Source organism: Pipistrellus hanaki, assembly GCF_964339955.1.
Source record: "Pipistrellus hanaki genome assembly, chromosome: 2".
NCBI classification, from domain to species: domain Eukaryota; kingdom Metazoa; phylum Chordata; class Mammalia; order Chiroptera; family Vespertilionidae; genus Pipistrellus; species Pipistrellus hanaki.
Window position 1 is genome coordinate 140,767,797 of NC_140504.1, and position 22,952 is coordinate 140,790,748.

At 37.7% G+C, this 22,952-nt stretch overlaps 2 protein-coding genes across 6 annotated transcripts in view; one reads left to right on the plus strand and one right to left on the minus strand.

Moving 5' to 3' along the window:
* Positions 1 to 20,416, plus strand: part of SYDE2 (synapse defective Rho GTPase homolog 2) — a 48,592-nt gene extending 28,176 nt beyond the window's left edge. The window contains exons 4-8 of one of the 3 annotated variants that reach the window (XM_084874410.1): positions 1,751 to 1,877; positions 6,785 to 6,966; positions 12,278 to 12,509; positions 17,357 to 17,404; positions 17,962 to 20,416. In XM_084874410.1, coding sequence (XP_084730536.1) covers positions 1,751 to 1,877; positions 6,785 to 6,966; positions 12,278 to 12,509; positions 17,357 to 17,367 — 552 coding nt within the window. In that variant the 3' untranslated portion in view covers positions 17,368 to 17,404; positions 17,962 to 20,416. Of the gene's footprint in view, positions 1 to 1,750; positions 1,878 to 6,784; positions 6,967 to 10,692; positions 10,853 to 12,277; positions 12,510 to 17,356; positions 17,405 to 17,961 lie in introns of those variants that run through there. The other 2 variants (XM_084874409.1, XM_084874411.1) reach the window with 2 other exon arrangements.
* Positions 1 to 22,952, minus strand: part of DNASE2B (deoxyribonuclease 2 beta) — a 684,289-nt gene that overhangs the window by 71,060 nt on the left and 590,277 nt on the right. The window lies entirely within an intron of this gene.

The following is a 22,952-nucleotide window of genomic DNA, read 5'->3' on the forward strand; positions in this document are numbered from 1 at the left end:
TCTTTCCTCTAGATTATTTATAACATTTTTAATTTTTATTATTTTAAAAAATATTTATCAAATTGATTATATTTAACAAGTCATTAAATATATTGACTATGACATTTTAAAGTGATTTCTAGTTCAAATTCTTGGGGTCTCCATTGTTTGTTTTTACTTTATTTCTGTCTTGAAATAATTTCTTTATCCATTATTTCTTCAAGGTGATTGAACTTACTAAATAGTCTTTGATATGGAAGTGTTGGTGCCAGCCATTTACTTGTCTTTCATTTTCTTGAAGTTTTTTTCTTTTAAAAAAACTTTAAGTGCTTAATCGGGCATCCTTTTTTTTTTTTTTTTTTTTTTTTTTTTTTTTTTTTTCAGATACCATGTTCATTTTTTCTCAGTGAACTCCCTCAGACGTAATATTTTAGAACCTGTCTGAGCTAACTGTTTAAAAAACAGACCCTTTTAATGTAAGTTAAGGAGAGGATGGGAAGTTTCTGTGCATCTTATTTACGTTTTGAACTGGAGGTTTTATTTTACCTGTAATATATTATTTTAATTGCATTTCCTCCAACACTCTATAACCAATTAATTTAAACAAATCCTAGGTTTACTTTTATTTCTTCCTGAGAACCTTTTTTTTTTTTGAGAAGATAATTTTATACAAATAGAATATTGGAACCTTGTTTCAACTATATCCTTTTTTTGTTTGTTTGTTTTTGTTTTTTAAAGAGAAACATTTTTATCAGTACATAGATCTATTTTTTTTTTTTTTTTTACACTTACTGTGCCATGAATTTATAGGGAATAGGTTCCAGCAGCTCAGGCTCCTTTCCATTGGTTCTCACAAAGCATGCTTCTCTGGGTGGAGTAGGCTAATGCTTCAGTTGAACCCAGGTACCTTTCTCTTTGGCTTCCTTCTTTTTCTGATCATTTTCCTTTACACGTTTCAGGAAGCGATCTCAGCTCTTAGGGTGCTTAGTATGCTCAACACATGCATTAATTCTCTTGGCAAGAATCTTACCCTTGACTTGCTTGTTTCCAACCAATGTCCACTGCATGCTGGGTGCACTGGTGACATCTGTGGGCCACTTCTTTTTGAACAGCGCCTATTTCCTTTATGTCCACATTATCACTTTCTTATAGATTTCCAAGTATGTGGCCAAAGGAGCAGCTCCATGTTTTCTAAAAGGCCTGGAGAACATATAGCAGGTGCCTCTCCTCTTTCCCTTTGTGTTAGTCATTTTGGCGAATTACTGGAAGATGACTGTTCTAGCCTTAAGGCTCAACTATATACTTTTAAGTGGGTAAATCAACTGAGTTCTAAAGGGATTAAATCACTTGCCCAAACTCATCAAGGAAGGAGGGATAGAGTGAGGCTTTATGAATCCAAAACCCTGTTTAACCACTGTGCTGTATGTAGTATTTCAATCTAGAGCCAAAAAGATGTCAAGGGCATGATCTTGGCATGGAGAGATTGGTTGAGCATATAAAACTAAATGGGGATGGGTTGTATCTTCGCTTAAGATAGTCAGCATTGCAGAAATCTTAGTATATTGTTTGAATTTAAATGAAAGAGTAGATTGTTCTTATCAAATTAATTAATATGGTCTATGGTGAAATTCAAAAGCTGTGCTTGAGGTATTTTTAATTACATGCCATCAGAAAATATTTGATGACTGAGCTCATGGGATTTATACATACTGTACAATTACATTTTCTTTTTATCAAACTTACCACAATATGGCCATAATTTTATTTCTAGGTAGTAGGCCTGTACCGATTATGTGGTTCGGCAGCAGTCAAGAAAGAACTTCGGGAGGCTTTTGAGAGAGATAGCAAAGCTGTTGTTCTGTGTGAAAACCAGTACCCAGATATAAATGTAATAACAGGTAATAGATTTTATTTTATGTACACATTTTGGAAAGACTACATCTGCAGGAAAGAGAATTGAAATACTAATTTTTAGCCCAAGTTTATTATAAAAGGATGTTGGATTTTGATCAGTGACCTTTCTGAGTCTATTGAAATGACCATGTTTTTGTCCTTTATTTTATTGCTATTGTATATTACTTTATTTTATTTATTTATTTATTTATTTATTTATTTATTTATTTATTTAAAATATATTTTTTATTTATTTTTTACAGAGAGGAAGGGAGAGAGATAGAGAGCTAGAAACGTCGATGAGAGAGAAACACCGACCAGCTGCCTCTTGCACACCCCCCTCCAGGGATGTGCCCGCAACCGACGTACATGCCCCTGACTGGAATCGAACCTGGGACCCTTCAGTCCGCAGACCGACGCTCTACCACTGAGCCAAACCGGTTTTGGCTGGTATATTACTTTAATTGGTTTTCAGACATTAAACTAGGGGTGTCGAACTCAATCAGAGAAGGGGCCAAAATCTAAAATCCAGCCTAAATTGTGGGCCGAATGGTTTGCTGAACAGTCATAAACTGACAATGTCATAAACTGACAGCGGAGTGCAGTGATGACAGCGCTGTGCGGGCCACATTGCAAGGCCTGGCGGGCTGGATTTGGCCCGCGGGCCTTGTGTTTGACATATGTGCATTAAACCAACCTTGAATTCCTGAGATAATCCCAGTTGGTCATGATGTATCTTTTTTTTTTTTTTTTTTAATATCTTGCTGGATTTAATGTGTTAGTATTTTTTTTAAAATATATTTTATTGATTTTTTACAGAGAGGAAGGGAGAGAGAGAGAGAGAGCTAGAAATGTCGATGAGAGCGAAACATCTACCAGTTGCCTCTTGCACACCCCCTCCCGGGGACGTGCCCGCAACCAATGTACATGCCCTTGACCGGAATCAAACCCGGGACCTTTCAGTCCGCAGACCGACGCTCTACCACTGAGCCAAACCGGCTTCGGCTAATGTGTTAGTATTTTGTTGAGTTTTGTGTCTATATTCCTAAATTTTGGTCTGTAGTTTTGTGTGTGCTGTCTTTGTCTGGTTTTGGCATTAGGGTAATAGTAACCTTGTAGAGTGAGTTGTAAAGTGTACTCTCTTCTATTTTTGGGAAGAGTTTATGAAGAATTGGTATTAATTCTTCTTTCAATATTTGGTAGTGTTCATCAGTAAAACTATCTTGGTTTGCTTTATTTTGTGGGAAGTTTTAAAATTATTCAATCTTGTTATAAGTCTATTCAGATTTTCTATTTCTTAAATAACTTTCTAGTTTATATTTCTCTATGTGTTTTACTTTTATCTGAGTTACCTAATTTATTGGTATACAGTTGTTTATAGTATTAACTTAAAATTCTTTTTGTTTCTGTGAGGTTGGTAATGATGTTCCCTCTTTCATTCCCGATTTTAGTTGAGTCTTCTCTCTTTTATTTTTCTTGGTGACCATAGTTAAGGTTTGTCTTTTTTGTCTATCTTTTTAAAGAACCAAACTTAGGTTTTGTTGATTTTTGTTATTGGTTTCTGTTATCTATTTCATTAATTTCTATTCTGATCTTTATATTTTTCTTTCTTGTGCTTACTTTGAGTATAATATGCTCCTCTTTTTCTTGTTTCTTAAGAAAGAAACTGAGGCTAGTGATTTGGTTAATTGAGAGTTGATCATGCACCAGAGAGCATTTAATGTGCTGGGAACACAGGGGCCAAATGATAGAAGACTCCTGATCTCATGGAGGCTGTATTCTTGTGTTGGGAATTGGGGAAGCAGAGGGAGGATAGAAGTAAACACAGTAGACAAAAGAAGCTAAAATTAAAATAAAATAGCTAATAATTATGTTTTCTTATTCTATTTCTCTCCCTCTTTCCCTCCACTCCTTTTCTTCCTCCTTCCCTCTCCCCCATTCTCTAAGAGTATCTATTTAATGTCTTCTCATGCTCCTCGAATCTTGTGTCACCCAGGTCCCTCTTAGTGATGACCTTGCCCCTAACTTCCCAGAGAAAATGGAAGCCATCGGATAGGAAATTCCTCTATTTCTTGTGACTCAGCCTGCCACCTGCCTTCCCTGGCATACATCCCTTTTCACTTTCCCACTATCCTTCCTGTATCAGTATAGAAATGATCTTCCTCACACTTTGGACTAATTTTAATTCTCTTGTGTGTTCCCAGGAGTCTCCTCTTCCTTTCTTTTTGGGTGCTTTGCTCCATTGATTATATTTCTCTCTCCTAAACCTTAAAAACCATTTTAATATATTCTTCTCATTAGCATTTAAATGTTGAAGTCTCTCCCATCTTTAAAATAATCCCTATCTTAATCTTACTTCACCCTGTTCTTTCTGTTTCTCTGTGGACATCGCCTTCTCTCAAAGCCAGATTTTTGGAGCAGGCTGACCATCTTTCCCCTTCTTTCTCCATTTCCCTAACATCCATGTACTTCCTAACCAACTGCAGCTTGACTTCTGTGTCCTGAAATTATGCTTACCAAGGCTGCTGATTTACTTCTTGGGTGTACATTTTTTGGTCCTTGTCTTAGATTATCTCATTGTTTCTCATCCCTTTTTATAAAACCCTGCTGCCTTAGAACCACAGCAGGAATTTGTGAAAAATACAGGGACACGAGTCCTGACCCTTGAGATTCTTGTTTTGTAGGACTGACAGAGGGCTCTGGAGCCCATTGTTTTAAAGTTTCTCAGATAATTTCATTGTGCAGCCCAGTTTGAGAAACACTGTTCTCCATGGTATTTAAAAGTTCTTGTCTAACCTAACTCTTGTTGGGTATCAGTGGATACTGTAGGCTTTCTTGAAACGTTCTCTCCTTGACTTCCCCGGCAGCACATTTGCTCCGTTCACCCCCTCGCCACCTCTTCTTACCACTCATACTTCTTTAGACATTATTCCTTAGTCACCTTTGGGAGATCCTCTTTCTGACAACCCATTAAGAGTCTTCTTCAGGGTCTTTTTATTTTACTCAGTATGCCTCCTTAGATAGTCTCAGTCATTCTCAAGTTTCCACTTACTACCTTTAGTTGACCATTCTCAGATCCATGTCTCCAGCCATCTCTTTCCTGAGCCTCAGATTGAAAAAATAAAATACTTTTTTTGGTTGATTTTAGAGAGGAAGGGAGGGAGAGACAGATAGAAACATCAATGATGAGAGAGAATCATTGATCAGCTGCCTCCTGCATGTCCCACCCTGGGGTTCGAGCTTGCAACCCGGGCATGTGCCCTGACCAGAATAGAACAGTGACCTCCTGGTACATATGTTGACACTCAACAACTGAGCCACTCAGGCTGGGCTTGGATTTTTATATCCATCAGCTTTCAATGTTTCATAGATACCTTAAGCTTAATATGTTCAAAATAAAACTCTTTTCTACCCTTAAAACATGGTTTTCCTCCTTTTCCTCCTGTTTCAAGTAATGGCACTACTATTCACTAGATGCCAAAACCCCAAACCTAGGAAACAGCCTTACACCTTTTTTTCCCGTTTTTGGAAATTTATCCTACATATATGAAGTATTGATGTGCAAGATTATTCATTAAAGCATATTTTAGAATAAAGGTAAGAAACAACCCAAGTATCCATCTGTGCCAGTTGATAATGGGACATCCGTGATCCATTGAAATAATGTTTTCTCACTCCTCATGTCACCCGTATCACTCATATCACCCATTTCATTGTGCAGCCAAGTTTGAGAAACACTGTTCTCAGTGTTCATTACAGATGTGACTGTAAAATGTTTGAGGAAGCTCTCTGTGTACTGAAAAAATTTCAAGCATTTGATGGTAAATAAAAAAGCAAATAACTGAGTAGGCCACATATGCTATATTTTATGTAATAAAGGGGAGTGTAGTAATACATCTTAAACTTTCATAAACATATATGGTTAATATGGTGTTTATATTTTTGTAAACACTGGAAGGATGCATAAGAAACTAATGAACCATATTACTATCAATATGTAAAAGATTATCAGATGGGAAGCTTTCTCTATGACTACGTTGAAGTTCCACCTCAGCTTTCAAACTAAATTCTAAGCTCAGAGCATGTTCTGAGTCAATGTTGTCTATTACATTTGGGTTTTTGGTGTAGGCAATGGAACCTATTTTTTCTTTGTGATCACATTCCTGTCTTTAGCTGGTATCCTACCTTGCTTGCTGGTGTGTAACAACCATTCAGTACCCTTTCCTGTTTCCTCTTCTACAGGTGATAGATACCTCTTAGGTCATAACCACTTATATTGCCTTTGAAATCGAGTTCGTTCCTATTATTGTGACAAGTCTGATGCTTCCTCTGTTCTTGGTTTTTGGCTTCATTTGTTCGGTTTTAGGAATGGCTTTCTTCTTCCACAGTGTAGCCTTAGGGTTAATCCAACCATCCAGGACTTATGTTTAAGACATATGTCCTGTATAGTTCAGTTATTTGCAAGGGCTTTGGGCCATTGGTACTCCTTCACTATCAATTAAAAGTCTAGAAATTCAAAATTAATATAATTGGAATAATTTAGGATTAATATTAATGTCTTGCTTTCTTAACTTCACACCCACTTAGAGTAGCTTTTTATGAGAGGGCAGAATCAATAGGATATATGTATCAAATGACTTATTTTATGAGGAACAAACCTAATATGTATAATAATTGGAAATTATATGTGCATTTTTATCATGCTTTCAAAACAAAATGTCAGTTAATGAAGCAATTAGTAAGAATACAAAATGCTACTGTTTTGTTATAATACCCTTAAAAATTATTGCTTTATTATTTTCAGAATATTAAAAGTTGGCTGTATAATACTTGAATTAAAAAAAAAATCACCACAGTTTTTTATTTCACTTTGAAGACTAACTGCCACTTGTCTCCGGTTTGTTTTCTGAAGGTGTTCTTAAGGATTACTTAAGAGAACTTCCTTCTCCGCTGATAACAAAACAGCTTTATGAGGCTGTATTAGACGCAATGGCTAAAAATCCCCTGAAAATGTCATCCAACAGTTGTGAGAATGATCCAAGTGACTCTAAGTACACAGTGGACCTGTTGGATTGCCTGCCTGATGTTGAGAAGGTGAGCGTAACCAGTGTTCATTTTTCCTGAAAGCCACGTAATGAATTATATACTTAGCTCCAGAGCTGCAAATAATCTTTTAGCTATTTTGACATTTGTGGCTTAATCTCTCTTAATCTCTTCCCATCTACCCTCCCTGCCTTTCCTTTGAGATTTGAAGGTCTGTTCCATGTTACTATAGCTCTGGATCTAATTTGTTCATCCGTTTATTTTGTTCTTTAGATTCCAAAAATGAGTGAGATCATGGCTTCTTAAACACCATAAATCTAGAAATTGCTTCTTAAACAGAATACATTTAGAATTTTTTTTAATCTTTTTGTATATGATTTTATCTTTAGGCATAAATATTCTCCTGAGTTTTTAAAGAGCATTGTTATCTTATTATTAATATAAGTTTATTGTAGAACTAAAGGCCCGACGCCCAAAATTTCATGCAAGAGTAGGCCTTCCTTTCCCCTGCTGCTAGCACCCAGGACCTGGGCGGCTTCTGGTCACTGGCAGGCACCTGGGACCCAGGCTTTGCTCCAGTCTGGCTTCGTCCAGAAGGATGTCTGGGATGATGTCAGGTCTAATTAGCATATTACTCTTTTATTATTATAAACTAGAGGCCTGGTGCACAAAACTCGGGCACGGGGATGTGTGTCCCTCAGCCCAGCCTGCACTCTCTTCAATCTGGGACCCAGAAGGATCGGGGCTAAATGGGCAGTTGGACATCCCTCTCACAATCCAGGACTGCTGGTTGGCCTGCCTTCCTGATTGCCACTAACCACTTCTGCCTACCAGTCTGATCACCCCTAACCACTCCCCAGCCAGCCTGATTGATGTCTAACTGCTCCCCTGCCAGCCTGTTTGCCCCTAACTGCCCTCCACTGCAGGCCTGGGTTCCCCCCAACTGCCCTTCCCTGCAGGCCTGGTTGCCCCCAACTTCCCTCCTCTGACAGCCTGGTTACCCTTAACTGCCCTTCCCTGCAGGCTTGATCGCCCCCAACTGCCCTCCCTTGCAGGCCTGGTCCCTCCCAATTGCCCTCCCCTGCTGGTCATCTTGTGGTGGCCATCTTGTGTCCACATGGGGGCAGCTATCTTGTGTGTTGGAGTGATGGTCAATTTGCATATTACTTTTTTATTAGATAGGATACTTGGGAATATATAGAAAAGAAGAATGGAAAGTTATAATTATCAAAACCCAAAGGCAACTATTTTTTTTTTTTAATATTTATTTTATTGACTTTTTACAGAGAGGAAGGGAGAGGGATAGAGAGTTAGAAACATCGATGAGAGAGAATCATCGGCCAGCTGCCTCTTGCACTGGGGATGTGCCCGTAACCAAGGTACATGCCCTTGACCGGAATCGGACCCTTTAGTCCGCAGGCTGACGCTCTATCCACTGAGCCAAACCGGTTTTGGCCCAAAGGCAACTATTAACATTTTTACTTATTTCCTTTTAGTATTTTAAAAATATGATAACTATTTTGGTGCTTAGCCTTAAGACTTAAGCAGTCTTCACCACCATTTCCTTTCTCCTTGCCTCTTTCCATTAGTGCCCTTGCCACAATTTAAGTTTTGGGACCAGTATCTTCAGGTATGCCTGCAGGATAGGTGGGAAGATGGCTGGGTATGCAGAACAGTCTTAACCTACCTCGAGTGGGTGTTTCTTATAACAAAAGAAAAAAATAAGGGGAAAACATGTGCTTGGGCTTGTCCAGATAAATATAGGGCTTGCCTATATATATATATATATTTTTTTTTTTTAAAAAATATATTTTTATTGATTTTTTACAGAGAGGAAGGGAGAGAGATAGAGAGCTAGAAACGTCAATGAGAGAGAAACACTGACCATCTGCCTCTTGCACACCCCCTACCGGGGATGTGCCCGCAACTAACGTACATGCCCCTGACCGGAATCAAACCTGGGACCTTTCAGTCCGCAGACCGACGCTCTACTACTGAGCCAAACCGGTTTCGGCTTGCCTATATTTCTTATGTGAGGGCAGAATGGTCAAGAGTTAGTGAGTAGAAAGTTAAGCCCAATAGCTTCATTCACTGGGTTCTGAACAACCTGTGCCCTGTCCCATAGATTAGCAATTACTACTCCTTTCTGTGGGGCCTGGGAGCAGTTAGAAAGAGGTGAGCAGATGCAGAAGGGTGAGGTTAAAGCTAGAAATATTCCCACACAAATACAAGGTATAATTATGTGTCAGTTTACATGTAAGTGAAGAAATAAGTGTCAGAAAAAATATTTATTATTATTTTTTAAATATATTTTATTCATTTTTTTATAGAGAGGAAGAGAGAGGGACAGAGAGTCAGAAACATCGATGAGAGAGAAACATCAATCAGCTGCCTTCCACACACACACACACACACACCCCCCTCCCCACTGGGGATGTGTCCGCAACCAAGGCACATGTTCTGACAGGAATCGGACCTGGGACCCTTCAGTCCGCAGGCCGAAGCTCTATCCACTGAGCCAAACCGGTTTGGCAGTGTCAGAAAATTTAAATCACTTGCCCGAGGCTAGATAGTTTTTATGAGTGTAAGTCTGTCACATGAATTTAGGTCTTTCTGGCCCTTAGACTATTAACATTCTTTCTAAAAAGGTTGTGCAATATTCCATTGAGTGGATTTGACATAATATATCATAATCTCTTGTGTAATATTTAGGTTTTGAACCCATTTGTATATATTTGTTCACATATTTCTTTTCAGTTACAATTACTTATTTGTATGAGGCTCTGAGTAGAATTGCTATTTTAAAGGATGTGAACATTTCAAGGCTCTTAATACATGTTTTTATATTACTTTTTAAAAGGTACAAAAGAGTTATTTTAAAAAAAAATATTTTATTGATTTTTCTTACAGAGAGGAAGGGAGAGGGATAGAGAGCTAGAAACGTAGATGAGAGAGAAACATCGACCAGCTGCCTCCTGCACACCCCCTACCAGGGATGTGCCCGCAACCAGTGTACATGCCCTTGACCAGAATCAAACCTGGGACCTTTCAGTCCGCAGACTGACACTCTACCGCTGAGCCAAACCGGTTTTAGCCAAAACAGTTATTTTTTAAAAATATATATTTTTATTAATTTCAGAGAGGAAGAAAGATAGAGAAACATCAGTGATGAGAGAGAAGAATCATTGACCATCTGCCTCCTGCACGCCCCACACTGGGGACTGAGCCCGTAACCTGGGCATGTGCCCTGACCGGAATCGAACCCCAACTTTCTGGCTCATAGGTTGATGTTCAACTGCCAAGCCACGCTGGCCAGACAAAAAACAGTTTCTTTTTTGCTCATCTTATTTAATAGACAAAATAGATTTTTAATTTTAAGTTGAATTTTTTGAATTTCCATTGAGATTGAACCTAATATTTTTAACTAGTTGTGCTTTTTTTCTTTTAATCCTCATACAAGGATATTTTCCCATTGATTTTTAGAGAGAGTGGAAGAGAGAGGGAAAGACAGAGAAATATTGATGTGGGAGAAGCACCTTGATTGGTTGCCTCCTGATTAGGACCCAGGCTGGGGAGGAGCCTGCAACCCAGGTATGTGTCCTTGACTGGAATGGAACCTAAGACCCTTCAGTCTCCAGGCTGATGCTCTATCTGCTGAGCCAAACCAGCTAGGGCAAGCCAGTTGTGCTTTTGTGTGTGTGTGACAGACTCTGAGTTCAAAATATCAGTTTATGTCTTCTTTGGCTCTCATACTCTCCTAATCCTTTCCCTTCATAGCCAGACACTGAAGGAATGTTTCAACTGTCATCGCTTCTTCACCACTCATTTATTACTCAACACATTGCAATCTGGCTTCCTCTCCCTTCTCTGTGGACTTGTTCTTGCTAAGGTTACTAATGACCTTCTAATCACCAAACCCAAGTGTTACTTAGAGCTCCAGAAATAACATATAACTTTGTTTTTTCTGTTGTTATTTTTAAAATTACAGTGTTAGTTGGAATTTATTTCTTCAGTACAGTTATGAAGAAGACATCACACACTCATTTTATTTGTTAAAAGATTGATTAAATACCACTACTTCAAAAAAACAAAACAAAACAAAACAAAACAAAACAAAACACAGTTTCTTTTCATTATTGCCTAAACCTAAATAACCATTCCATTTCTTGAGCAAATTGCCTTTATGAAATTATTTTCTTCAAAGATTAAAAACCTTTTTTTTCAATAAATTTGCTTTAATTTCTAACTCTACTACTCTTCCCTTTTCCATGGTTTGTCACTTAAAATATTGATTAGTTAAGAAGCATGTTGATCATTTTCCTAATCTAGATCACAGTAGAACCTGGCCACACTCTGAAATGTTCCTAGATAGTACCCCACTTTCGACTGCAGGATCTATCTGTGCTTAAAAATGGACACGCTGCCGAAGCCGGTTTGGCTCAGTGGATAGAGCGTCGGTCTGCGGAATGAAAGGTCCCAGGTTCGATTCCGGTCAAGGGCATGTACCTTGGTTGCAGGCACATCCCCGGTAGGAGGTGTGCAGGAGATAGCTGGTCAATGTTACTCTCTCATTGATGTTTCTGGCTTTCTATCCTTCTCCTTTCCTCTATGTAGAAAATCAATAATATATATATATATATATATATATATATATATATATATATATATATATATATATATTTTTTTTTTTTTAAATGAACACGCCTACTCTACTCCAGTTTCCATCAGATCCTTTTTGGTATTGTCATTTTAGAGAAGGGAAGAGAGGAAAATGCTGCATATATATTTACCCAGGGATTCCAGCTGAAATTTGGAATTCATTCATGAACATTTTATAAAGAGTATATATTTTAACCACTTAATGGATCCAATTATGTTGTTGGTATCTAAGGGTTTTGTATAACATTTCTATAATAAAATGTTTCAAGTTTCAAACATCCAACTTATAAGCAAGTCTTTGAAATAACTTTTTATTTTTTATTTTTTGGGGGGAGGTTCTATTTTTAAAATTAAATTTATTGGGGTGACATTGGTTAATAAAATCACATAGATTTCAAGTGTACAATCCCATGACACATTACTAATATATGTATAATGCATTGTGTGTTTACCACCCACAGTCCAATATTCTTCTGTCACTGTATATTTGACCCATTTTACCCATTACTACCTTCTCCTACATTCTCTTCCCTCTGGTATCCACCATTTCGCTGTCTGTGTCTATGAGTATTTGTCTTGCTTGTTCATGAAATAACCTTTTAAGAGTAACAGGATGCCTGTCTATGTTTTCTGCTGGACATTGTGCTCTTGAATTTCCCCTTGAGTAACTATATTATGTGAAATGTAATTTCATTTCATTTAGGCAACACTAAAGATGTTGTTGGATCACTTGAAATTGGTGGCTTCTTACCATGAGGTGAATAAGATGACCTGCCAGAACTTGGCTGTGTGCTTTGGGCCAGTATTACTAAGTCAGAGGCAAGAGACTTCCAACCACAACAACAGAGTCTTTACTGATTCAGAGGAACTTGCAAGTGCTTTGGACTTTAAAAAACACATCGAAGTTCTTCATTACTTACTTCAGCTCTGGCCAGGTAAATGATTCTATGGAAATATTTTTCTCTTTTAATGGTAGGCTATTTTAATTCGTTGACAATTAAATATATTCATAGGTGACAGAAGAACACCTTTTTTAGATTTTGCTTTTGGAAATATTTATGAATTGATACCTGCCCTTTAGATTTCTCAGTTTAATATTTCTGCTCTTGCTGATAATATGATAGACATATAGATCAATGTACACATTTTGGATTTGGTTCAATCTGGATTTGAATCTGGCTGTGTCACTTATTAGCTGTCTGACCTTGAGCAGGTTCCTTAATATCTTAGAGTCTCAGCATCACTATTTGTCATAGGGATTTAGGAGGATTAAGTTAAAAATTATGTATGTAAGTGCTCTGGTCATTCTGCCTTAACAGTCTCTGAGTTCTTGGCAGATAATAGGTACTTGAATTGATAGTTATCTCTGATCTTTTTAGCTTTCTTATCCATCCCTTAATGCAGTCAATAACAAAATGCTGGCAGTTATTGTCCTCATGTATCTCTTGTGTAGTTTCAATGCTAAAAGGAATATGTATTTAATTAGATGTTCCATAAAGGATCCCATATTTAAGTTCCAAAATTTTCTTATCCTGAAATAACCCTTGCTTCGCTTCCCAACACTGCACAGTACTTAGATGCCTAGTGGAAGGCATGGAGGTGAAAGTGTTCGGCCCTGGAGTCAGGCTTGGGTCCAGATTTGGATTGTGGCACTCACCCACCATGAGGGCTGAGGCAAATACCTCAGTTTCCTGAGACCTGTTTCCTTCTCTGTAAATAGTGTTTACCTCAGGGTTGTGCAGATTGAGATAAAGCATCTAAGGCAATGAACGGAGTATTTAGCATAACGTTAGCCCTCGGTAAATGTGCACTGTTACTCTCTTATAGACAAATTAAAGGCCCAGTGCATGAATTTGTGCACTGGTGAGGGGCGTGGCCTATGGGATCGGCCCACTGCAGGAGCAGCCACTCATCCTGGTCAGCCAAGTGCTGCTCAGCAGCCACTCATCCTGGTCAGCTGAGCGGCACTTCCACTGTGGAAGCACACTGGCCACCAGGGGGCAGCTCCTATGTTGAGCATCAGCTCCCTGGTGGTCAGTGTGCGTCATAGCAAAGGGTCATTCTGGTCATTCTGCCTTAACAGTCTCTGAGCTTTTATATACATAGATGAGAAGAAGAGATTAAAGTACAAAGGAATGCTGATTCAGTCTTTTAAATTAAATCTAATTTTTAAAAGTGAATTAAAATTTAAGCTAATAAAAAGTTTCAGCTTTAAATTTGGAAAGTTAAAATTTTTGCTTTCTTTAAACACAGACTTAAAAATAACTTCTAGTTGATATTTTAACTGAATTAGTATGTATTATTATTTTAAAATCTGAGTCAAGATTTTCTGTACAATTGGTCTGAATACTGTATTTGGTACCCAAAATAAGGAATCATGCAGGTTAAAGTTTTAAATACGGGTTTCTTAGCTTTTCCTAAAACTACTTTAATTCTAATAAACATCAGGAATTTGGAGAAGAGCTATCTATTTTTAAAAATATATAAATATTTTCATTGATTTCAGAGAGGAAGGAAGAGGGATAGAGAGGTAGAAACATCATTGATTAGAAAGTATCATTGATCAGCTGCCTCCACACTTGGGATCAAGCCTACAACTTGGGCATATGCCCTGACTGGGAATTGAACAGTAACCTTCAGGTTCATAGGTCAATGCTTAACTACTGAGCCAAGCCGGTCAAGCTGTCTTATCATTCTAATCGCACATGTAAACTTACGTGCTTGGAGATACATTAAATTACTGTCAGTACCTGAGTCCTTTATCATTAATTCTGTACCAGAGGTCAATGTCATTTTATTATTTTGTGATAGCTAACTTAGTTCTGGGTGTAGAAGTAAAAATTAAATTACATCCTCTGTTACAGAAAAAGCAGGTATAGATTTCAGATTCACTGTATTTCAATGATATCCTTAAACAACTGACTCCTAGTGTATTAATACCTTATTGCAGAGATCTGTATTGTTGGATTTAGGAATAATTTCTCCCTTTTCTATAATCTTTTATTTTTCTTTAGTTATACCATCTTAGACAAAGGACAGAATAGGGTAGAAAGATGAGAGGAAACAGCAGTTAGTTTTGCCCTCTAAATCATTATTTTTGGATTCAAGAAAAGGCAGAAGTCAAGTAGATGTAAGACAGTTACTGAGCCTGAGAAAATTGATGGTGACAAAGAGACTGGGTCATAGCATGTGAACTTGGAGAATGCCCATCATACATGCAATAGAAGGTTTGGGCTCTCTGCTATGCATATCTCATTTGTCTTTTTTTGGAATTTCCCCTACTCCAGAGGTAAGAAGAGTTGGTTCCACCCTTTCTTTTTGCTTTTTTCACTTTTTGTTTTGTGGGTTTTTGTTTTTTTTTCTTTTACATTTTGGGGAAGATTATAATTTCCATTGAGCTTTCCATGTGATAAATCTTCTCTTCAAAGTGGTCAGAACCCTGGCCGATTGGCATTGGAAGGTAAATCATCTTGCCGGTGGTTTTCAGCTTTTCTTCTGCCAAAGCTCTATTCTTTGGAAGCAGCTTCATGCCAGATTGGTAACATGTTGGGGAACAAAATGGAAACACACTTCCCTTTTTGACCAAAACAATCTTCTTTTCACCTTTTCTTTAATATCGTAGATTAAAAAAAAATGTTGCTTTTAAAAAATACATTTGCTGTTTTAAGAAGAATATTGAAAATTATTGGTAGGCCACTCTTTCACTATATAGGTGGGGAAATAGCTTTAGACAGAGTGTAACTCCAGACCAACTATCTGCTATATCTTATATTCTATGATGAGTAGATTTGGGAGAGGTTTTTTTTGAAAAGCCATTGATTTTTTTCTAACCCTTTTTGTTAAATTTTTCTCACTAGACAAAGCTTCATTACTTATATTCCCAAGTCCTAACACAGTGCTTGGCACTAACTAGACAATGCATTTGTTAAATTAGTCAATTGCACTGTAGATAAAAGGCTAATAAAGTGGTGATTAAAGATATAAACTTTTAGTAGAAAACAAGATAAGAAAAGTTTCTTAGTACTTATCATTACATTGTGAAACTTTTCATTCTATTGCCCCAAATTTTATTCTGTTGCCAAGCCAGTATGGCTCAGTGGTTGAGCATCAACCTATGAACCAGAAGGTCATGGTTCGATTCCCTGTCAGGGCACATGCCTGGGTTGCGGACTCCATCCCAAGTGTGGGGCCTGTAGGACACAGCCCATCAGTGATTCTCTCTAATCATTGATGTTTCTATATCTTCCTCCTTCTCCCTTCCTCTCTAAAATCAATAAAAAAATTTAAAAGACAAAAATAAATAAATAAAATTTATTCTATTGAAGTGGATAGTCAGCAGTGCTGGGAAAACTAGAACTTTTTTGGGGTGGTTAGAATTAGCCATTTTCGCCAAGTCAGTGTGACTCAATGGTTGAGCATCAACCTTTGAACCAGGAGGTCACAGTTCAATTCCCGGTCAGGGCACATGGCCTAGTTTCCCACTTGATCCCCAGCAGGAGGCGTGAGGGAGGCAGCCGATCAGTGATTCTGTCTCATCATTGATGTTTCTATCTCTCTATCCCTCTCCCTTCCTCTCTCTGAAATAAAAAAATAATATAATAAGAATAAATAAATAAAATTAGCCATTTTCTCGGCATAATTAATAGGAAACCATTCCACCATCAGTAGTTTAAGAAGCTAGTGAGGTTAATTTTTCAGAGAAATTGTATTTTTAGTCTAAAAGATATGACTATCATTATAATCAGTTTCTTAAATATTTCCCAAGAAATATACAAAAATAATGTTTGAATAAGGACTTGATTAGTAAAATACATATAGCGTTTCCAGGGGAATGCCAGAAAAGTAACACAAGCTCAGACACAGAGTCAGAAATGTTTTACTTTGTTTTGGATCACAAACCAGGTGACCTCAAGGTAAGCAGAATATTGTAATAGGTTGATAAAAACAGTAGGCATGGCACATAAGCAATCAGAATAGAAATAGCACAGAAAATGAAGAGAGATGAGCAAGGAAACTTAGTGGAGAAAAGAAGCTAGAGAAGAAAAAGCAATATGAATAATTAAACAGTGGAAAAATTCAGATGTCCATTCTGCCATTACATCAGTTAATGGCATGGGACATTCTTTATTAATACTGTTATCAGAGATCAATTTTAATACCAGCCCTTTAGTTTCTAGAAAATTTTAGGTAAAGAGCTTTTACCTATTCATGATGATGTATAATAACAACAATAAAAATGCAGATAAACAGACATGTTAAAGAACATATCTATACACAGTTACCAAGTATTTTAATAAAATCTAAGTAAAAATATTATCTGAAAAATGCTATAATACTGTAATTCTGGAAAACTAGGACCATATGCATGTTTGTATTATTTTCAATCATTTTATTTTATACAATAGGAATGCAGCAACTTGACAGTTTGCAGAGTACAAAGTTGCTGCGTTATTGATAATGATATCATTACCTTAAAGATGGGAAATATAGATGTAACCAAGAATAAACAAGCAGAAAGAGTATTATGGACAGGTTTTAATAGCTATGCTTCAATATTTAAATTAAGTTTGATTTACATAAAGAAGAGCTTCAGACAAATGTTCTGTTCAATATACACAAGAGTAAGTGGTTTATTATGGAATAATGTGTGTCTCTGTGGTAATCTGTACAGCCAGCAGAATGCATACCCTTAGGAGACTTTAATCTTACTATGAGGAATGTTATTTGAGATTGTTAGATACCTAACTAAAATGGGAAAATAAAATATCTGTACTATTTTCAGGCAATAAATGAAGACTCTTAGTAGCTAATGCCGTATAATCAAACCCAGGTAACATGTAGTCAAGTCTAGTATTCGTGCATTTTATCAAAGTGAAATTGGGGCTGCTTGGTAAAGTAACTTATGACACTGCTGCTAATAGAATTGCAAAGAAGCACATAGGTCAGAACTTTTAGAGTGAGCACTTTAGATGCCTTGCCTTTAGACGTTTGCAGACGAAGGAACTTTCTGTTTTGTTTTGTTTGTACATCAACATGCCTTGCCTGCTTTTTGCTGTAGCTTTTAATTTAGAAGAAGCTACCAGCTTAGCTACTGTTTGAATTACGGCTAGATAATAATTAACAGAAGTTAATCAACATTTGAAATTGATTTGTTTGGGGATGTTATGATGTGGCATGAATTAGCACCACTGTACATTCTACTAGCGCTGTCCCTATTCTTGATTATGTCTGATGATCGAAAAAATAATTATGGAATGCTTTCTTTGATAGTGTGCATGTTTTTGTTTTAATGCATGTGTGTAGTTAATAAGTGGCTTATCTTTAGCTCTGTTTTTTAAAGGCCAGCTGGATTACTATCACCAAAGCAGATTTATTGTTTGTTTCTAGTGCAGCGTTTAAATGTCAAAGAATCGCCAGAACAGAAGTCTTCTCTGAATTATTTGAGGAAGAAGAAGGAACGACCTCAGATGTTAAATTTGAGTGGTGCTGATTCATCAAGAGTACTTCGGCCACGGCAAACCAGATTAGACAGTCCCCTTAGCAATCGTTATGCAGGAGACTGGAGCAGCTGTGGAGAAAACTACTTTTTAAATAGAAAAGAAAATTTAAATGATGTGGATTATGATGATGTCCCTTCAGAAGATGGAGAAAATTGCAGCAAAATGTATGGACCTGATATAATGATTAAACAGCCAATTCCCTTGTCCAAAGAGTGCACATTTCAGACATATTTGACAATGCAGACAATTGAGTCTACAGTGGATCGAAAAGTCAATCTCAAAGATCTACAAGAAAGTATTGATACATTGATTGGAAATCTGGAGCGTGAGCTCAACAAAAACAAGCTTAGTATGAGTGTTTGAGAATTTTTGTTTTTTCATAATGTTTAAAGTTTCAAATCTTTCTCACAAGGGATGTTCTTATTTATTTTTTATTCTTGAAGCCTTCAGTTAATTTCTAATAAGTTAATGTGATTCAATTAAAAACACTCATATTCACTAATATAATTTTTACTTATCTTATTAGAAAATTTTACTTGGGGTAAAGATAACTTGGACTTGGATATATTTTAATAAATCTTGCCAATTCTTTGGAGATAACTTTAAATGCACTTACAGCATTCACATAAGTTATTAGCCCCTCACAATTTTTATATTTTATAGGAACTGCTCTTCTGTAGCTGAAACAGATGTTCCTTTTAGAGGAATATTGCAGCTGCTCAGTTGGATTTGCAGTATGAGTACACTGCAACACCACTTGATCACATTTCATTTGCAATGCAAATGCTGCTATATAAGAACCCTTTTGTAAATGAAAGTAAAAGTATACAAATATTAATGTATTCTGTATTAACAGTAATTATTTAAGCTTATGGAAATTAAATATTTTTATAATCCTGAAAATATGTATATATTTATAAGTGCATATATGTGTAGGTATTAATGAGGGGAAGGATTGGTTGCAGAATCACATGTATCTTTAAAATATATGTCATGAGGCCAAAATCATTAGCTTAAGAATGTTATTTTCAGGGAAAGAACAGTTAAGACAAAAGAGGAATTGCATAGAAACACATGAACCAAAATACTAGATGCATCTGAGTAGAAATAGTAGACTCTATTTGGTTCACAGGAAGTCACAATATCCCCAGCGAGAAGTCATCTTTTAAAGTGAAATCCTCTAACTGAAAGGATTAAGTGCCCAGATTTCTGCACTGGTGACTAAGGTTATAAAAATGTTCACCTATTCTATGCATATTTAAGTTCTGCTTTTTAAAAAAAGTAATTACGCATAAAACATATTTATTTGTAATAGTACATTCATAACGACTTTCTAATCACTCATATTTGTTTCTAAAAAATCTTGCCAACATACTACATGTTACTGATTTTAAAAAATTAACTTATTTTGGCTAAGTATATCTACAGGGTAGTCATTATAGCAATCACAGCAGTGTTTGAAAATGTATATTTAAAAGCCTTTTGTTTTATTAAATTGGAATGTATTTTTTAAAACTTTTATACCAATGGTATGTATAATTTAAAAATTATAAATAAAATTTGAATTACCAACTTAAACATGTAGCAGCCATTAGGAAACCCGACTTCTTGATGTTTTTCTAAATATTAAAGTATTTAACTATTTCTTTGCAATACACATTGGTAAATAGAGCACCTTTTTATTTCATTTGAATACTTGTTTTTTTGAATACCCAGGTAAAAAAAACTATTTTTATGTGAAATTTTCAGTTTTTATGCTTTTGTATAACAATCTAGAAGAATACCAAAAGAATATGTGACAGGAATATGTTCTGAGTAAATAGTAAAAAGAAATGTACCTTAAATAATTTGTAGGAAGGCTGTCTCAGTCTTCTTCCTCTTATTTGCTATATCATGTACAGCGTATGCAATAAGTTGTTCCAAAAATGTAAAACTTTTATTAAAATATTATTACCTTGGTGTCATACTATTACTATAATAATTTTAAGGATTACTTATTTTAATTCTATTATTTTAAAACAAATATGTTAAAGTATTGGATCATCATATGTTATTCATAAATATACATAATAACTTCTTATTTTTGTGTCCAAAGTTGAATTGTCCAGAATCCGATATACTTTAAAGGCCACATTTATTTGTTATCTTACTTGGGATAATAGTTTTAAAGCCCTAGCTGGTTTGGCTCAGTGGATAAAGTGTAGGCCTGCGGACTGAAGTGTTCCAGCCAAGGGCACATGCCCAGTAGGGGGCGTGCAGGAGGCAGCCAATCAATGATTCTTTCATATCATTAATGTTTCTATCTCTCTACCCCTCTCCCTTCCTCTCTGAAATCAATAAAGAAATATATATATATTTTAAAAAGAATAGTTTTAAAGTTAATCTTTGCCATTATAAATAGAAAATACTAAACATTTTTTTTTTTGTCTAAATCACCAAGTTGTAACTATAAACCTCTTTAATTGATTCTTGCTGTATTTAGTGCTCAATTAGTTTATGCCTTTATTTAAAACTAGAGGCCTGGTGCATGAAATTTGTGCAGGGGGGTGGGCAGAGGTGTCCATCAGCCCGGCTTTCACCTTTTCCAATCTGGGACCCCTGGGGGGATGTCTGACTGCCGGGTTAGGCCCTGTCTCACAATCTGGGACTGCTGGTTATTAACTGCTGCTGTCTGTCAGCCTGATTGCTCTCTAACCACTCTCCTGCCAGCCTGTTTGACACCTAACTGCTCCCTGGTGGCCCAGTCGCTCCCAACTGCCCTCCCCTGCCGGCCAGTTAACCCCCAACTGCCTTCCCCTACCAGCCATCTTGTGGCGACACGAGGGCATTGCGTGAGGGCATGAGGACCACTTAGGCAGGTGGCCTTTTAGTTCAAATCATTGTTGAGTTCTTACACTTGAGTTTTTATAATCTGAGATCTTCCTACAGTGTTATATTGTAGGCTGCCAATCCTAATGCTTTTTAGGATTAAAAGCAATTGAATTTTAGTGCATGTACCTGGATAAAATTTTTAAATAATTTAGGTAGGTAGAAAATAAAAAATAAACATGATTTTTTCTGCCATCTACACCAATCCCACTTCTCAGAGGTAATAACCACTTAAAAAAAAAAAATCCTTGCCTGAGAATATTTATTGATTTTAGAAAGGGAAAGAGAAAGACGTGTGAGAGAAACATTGATCAGTTGCCTCCTGTATACACCCTTAACCTGGCACCAAACTACAACCTAAGTATGTGCCCTGACCTGGAATTGAACCCATTACCTTTTGGAATATGGGACAGCACTCCAACCAAGTCACCAGCCATAACAATAATCACTATAAAAATATATTTAAAAATATATATATCCTATCTAATAAAAATTGACCATTACTCCAACACATAAGATGGCCGCCCCCATGTGAACACAAGATGGCTGACAGGGGAAGGCAGTTGTGGGCAATCGGGGAAGGGCAGTTGGGAGGGACCAGGTCTGCAAGGGAGGGCAGTGGGGGCAATCAGGCCTGCAGGGGAGGGCAATTGTGGGGCGGAGGGTGGGGTGGGTAGGCCTGTAGAGGAGGGCAGTTAGGGATGACTAGATTGGCAGGGGAGGGCAGTTGGGAATCAGGCCTGCAGGGGAGAGCAGTTAGGGTGACCAGCTGGCAAGGGAGTGGTTAAGAGATGATCAGGCTGGCAGACAGAAGCGGTTAGGGGCAATCAGGCAGGTAGGCGAGCAGTTGGGAGCCAGCAGTCCTGAACTGTGGAAGGGATGTGTAACTGCCCGTTTAGGCCCCATCCAGGATTGGGCCTAAACGGGCAGTCAGACATCTCTTGAGGGGTCCCAGATTGAACAGGTGCAGGCTGGGCTGAGGGACACAACCCCTCCCCATCCCATGCACAAATTCTATGCACCGGGCCTCTAATACACACACACACACACACACACACACACATACACAGCCAGGGTCCGTAACATCAAAACGAGCAAACACCGGGAAGCCAGTCCTGCAGTCAGTGCTGGGTTGCCGCAGTGCCCCAGCATTGACTGATGTGCAGCACACTCCGCGGAGACCCAGCACTGACTGCCAAAGGGGCTGCGGATCCAGCTCAGAGAGAGGCCCGGAGAGAGAAGCAGGGTCTGATCTACAGCCTCCATGGTAGCTGTTGATCAGCCCTTGCCTCTCTTTCTCTCTGGGCCTTGCCAGGAGTTGCAGGGGCTGCTGATCAGCCCCGCCACTCTGATCAGGCCTGGAGATAGGCCTGGAGATGCTGACTGGCATAGAAACTGACCAATCAGAACCAAATCTGGGTGAGTTGTGAGGGGCCAATGGCTGCCTAGGAGGTGAAGCTTTTGACACTGGCATACAAGCTGACCAATCAGAATCTAATCTCAGTGAACTGCGAAGGCAGACTCTAAGGTGGGGGCTGAGGAGTAGTTTTAAGGGCAACAGTTGTTTGGTGTAAAGTGTAAGAAAATGGTTCAATTTTTTTAATGACTAGTTTGGCAGTATAGTGCATATGGCTGGCTATCAGTCCAGATATAGGGATTATATATTTTTGTCTGCCAAGAGCATCTCCTGCTAAAAAAGGCTTCCCCCCATCTAAGCAATCCTATTCTATGTAATCTAGCCTATCTAATAAAGAGGAAATATGCTAATTGACCCTCACACAATCACAAAGATGGCAGTGCCCACAGCTAATAAGGAGGGAATATGTTAATTGACTTCCCGCTCTCAAAGATGGCAGCACCCATAGTCACAAGATGGCGGTGCCCAGTCCCCTCAGCTCCGCAGCTGCCCAGGGCCAGCCCGAGGCACAGATAAGCCTAGGATGGCAGCTGCCCAGCCTCCCAGGGCTGTGTCCCAAGGCACTGGCAAGCCTCAGATGGCAGCTGTCCAGC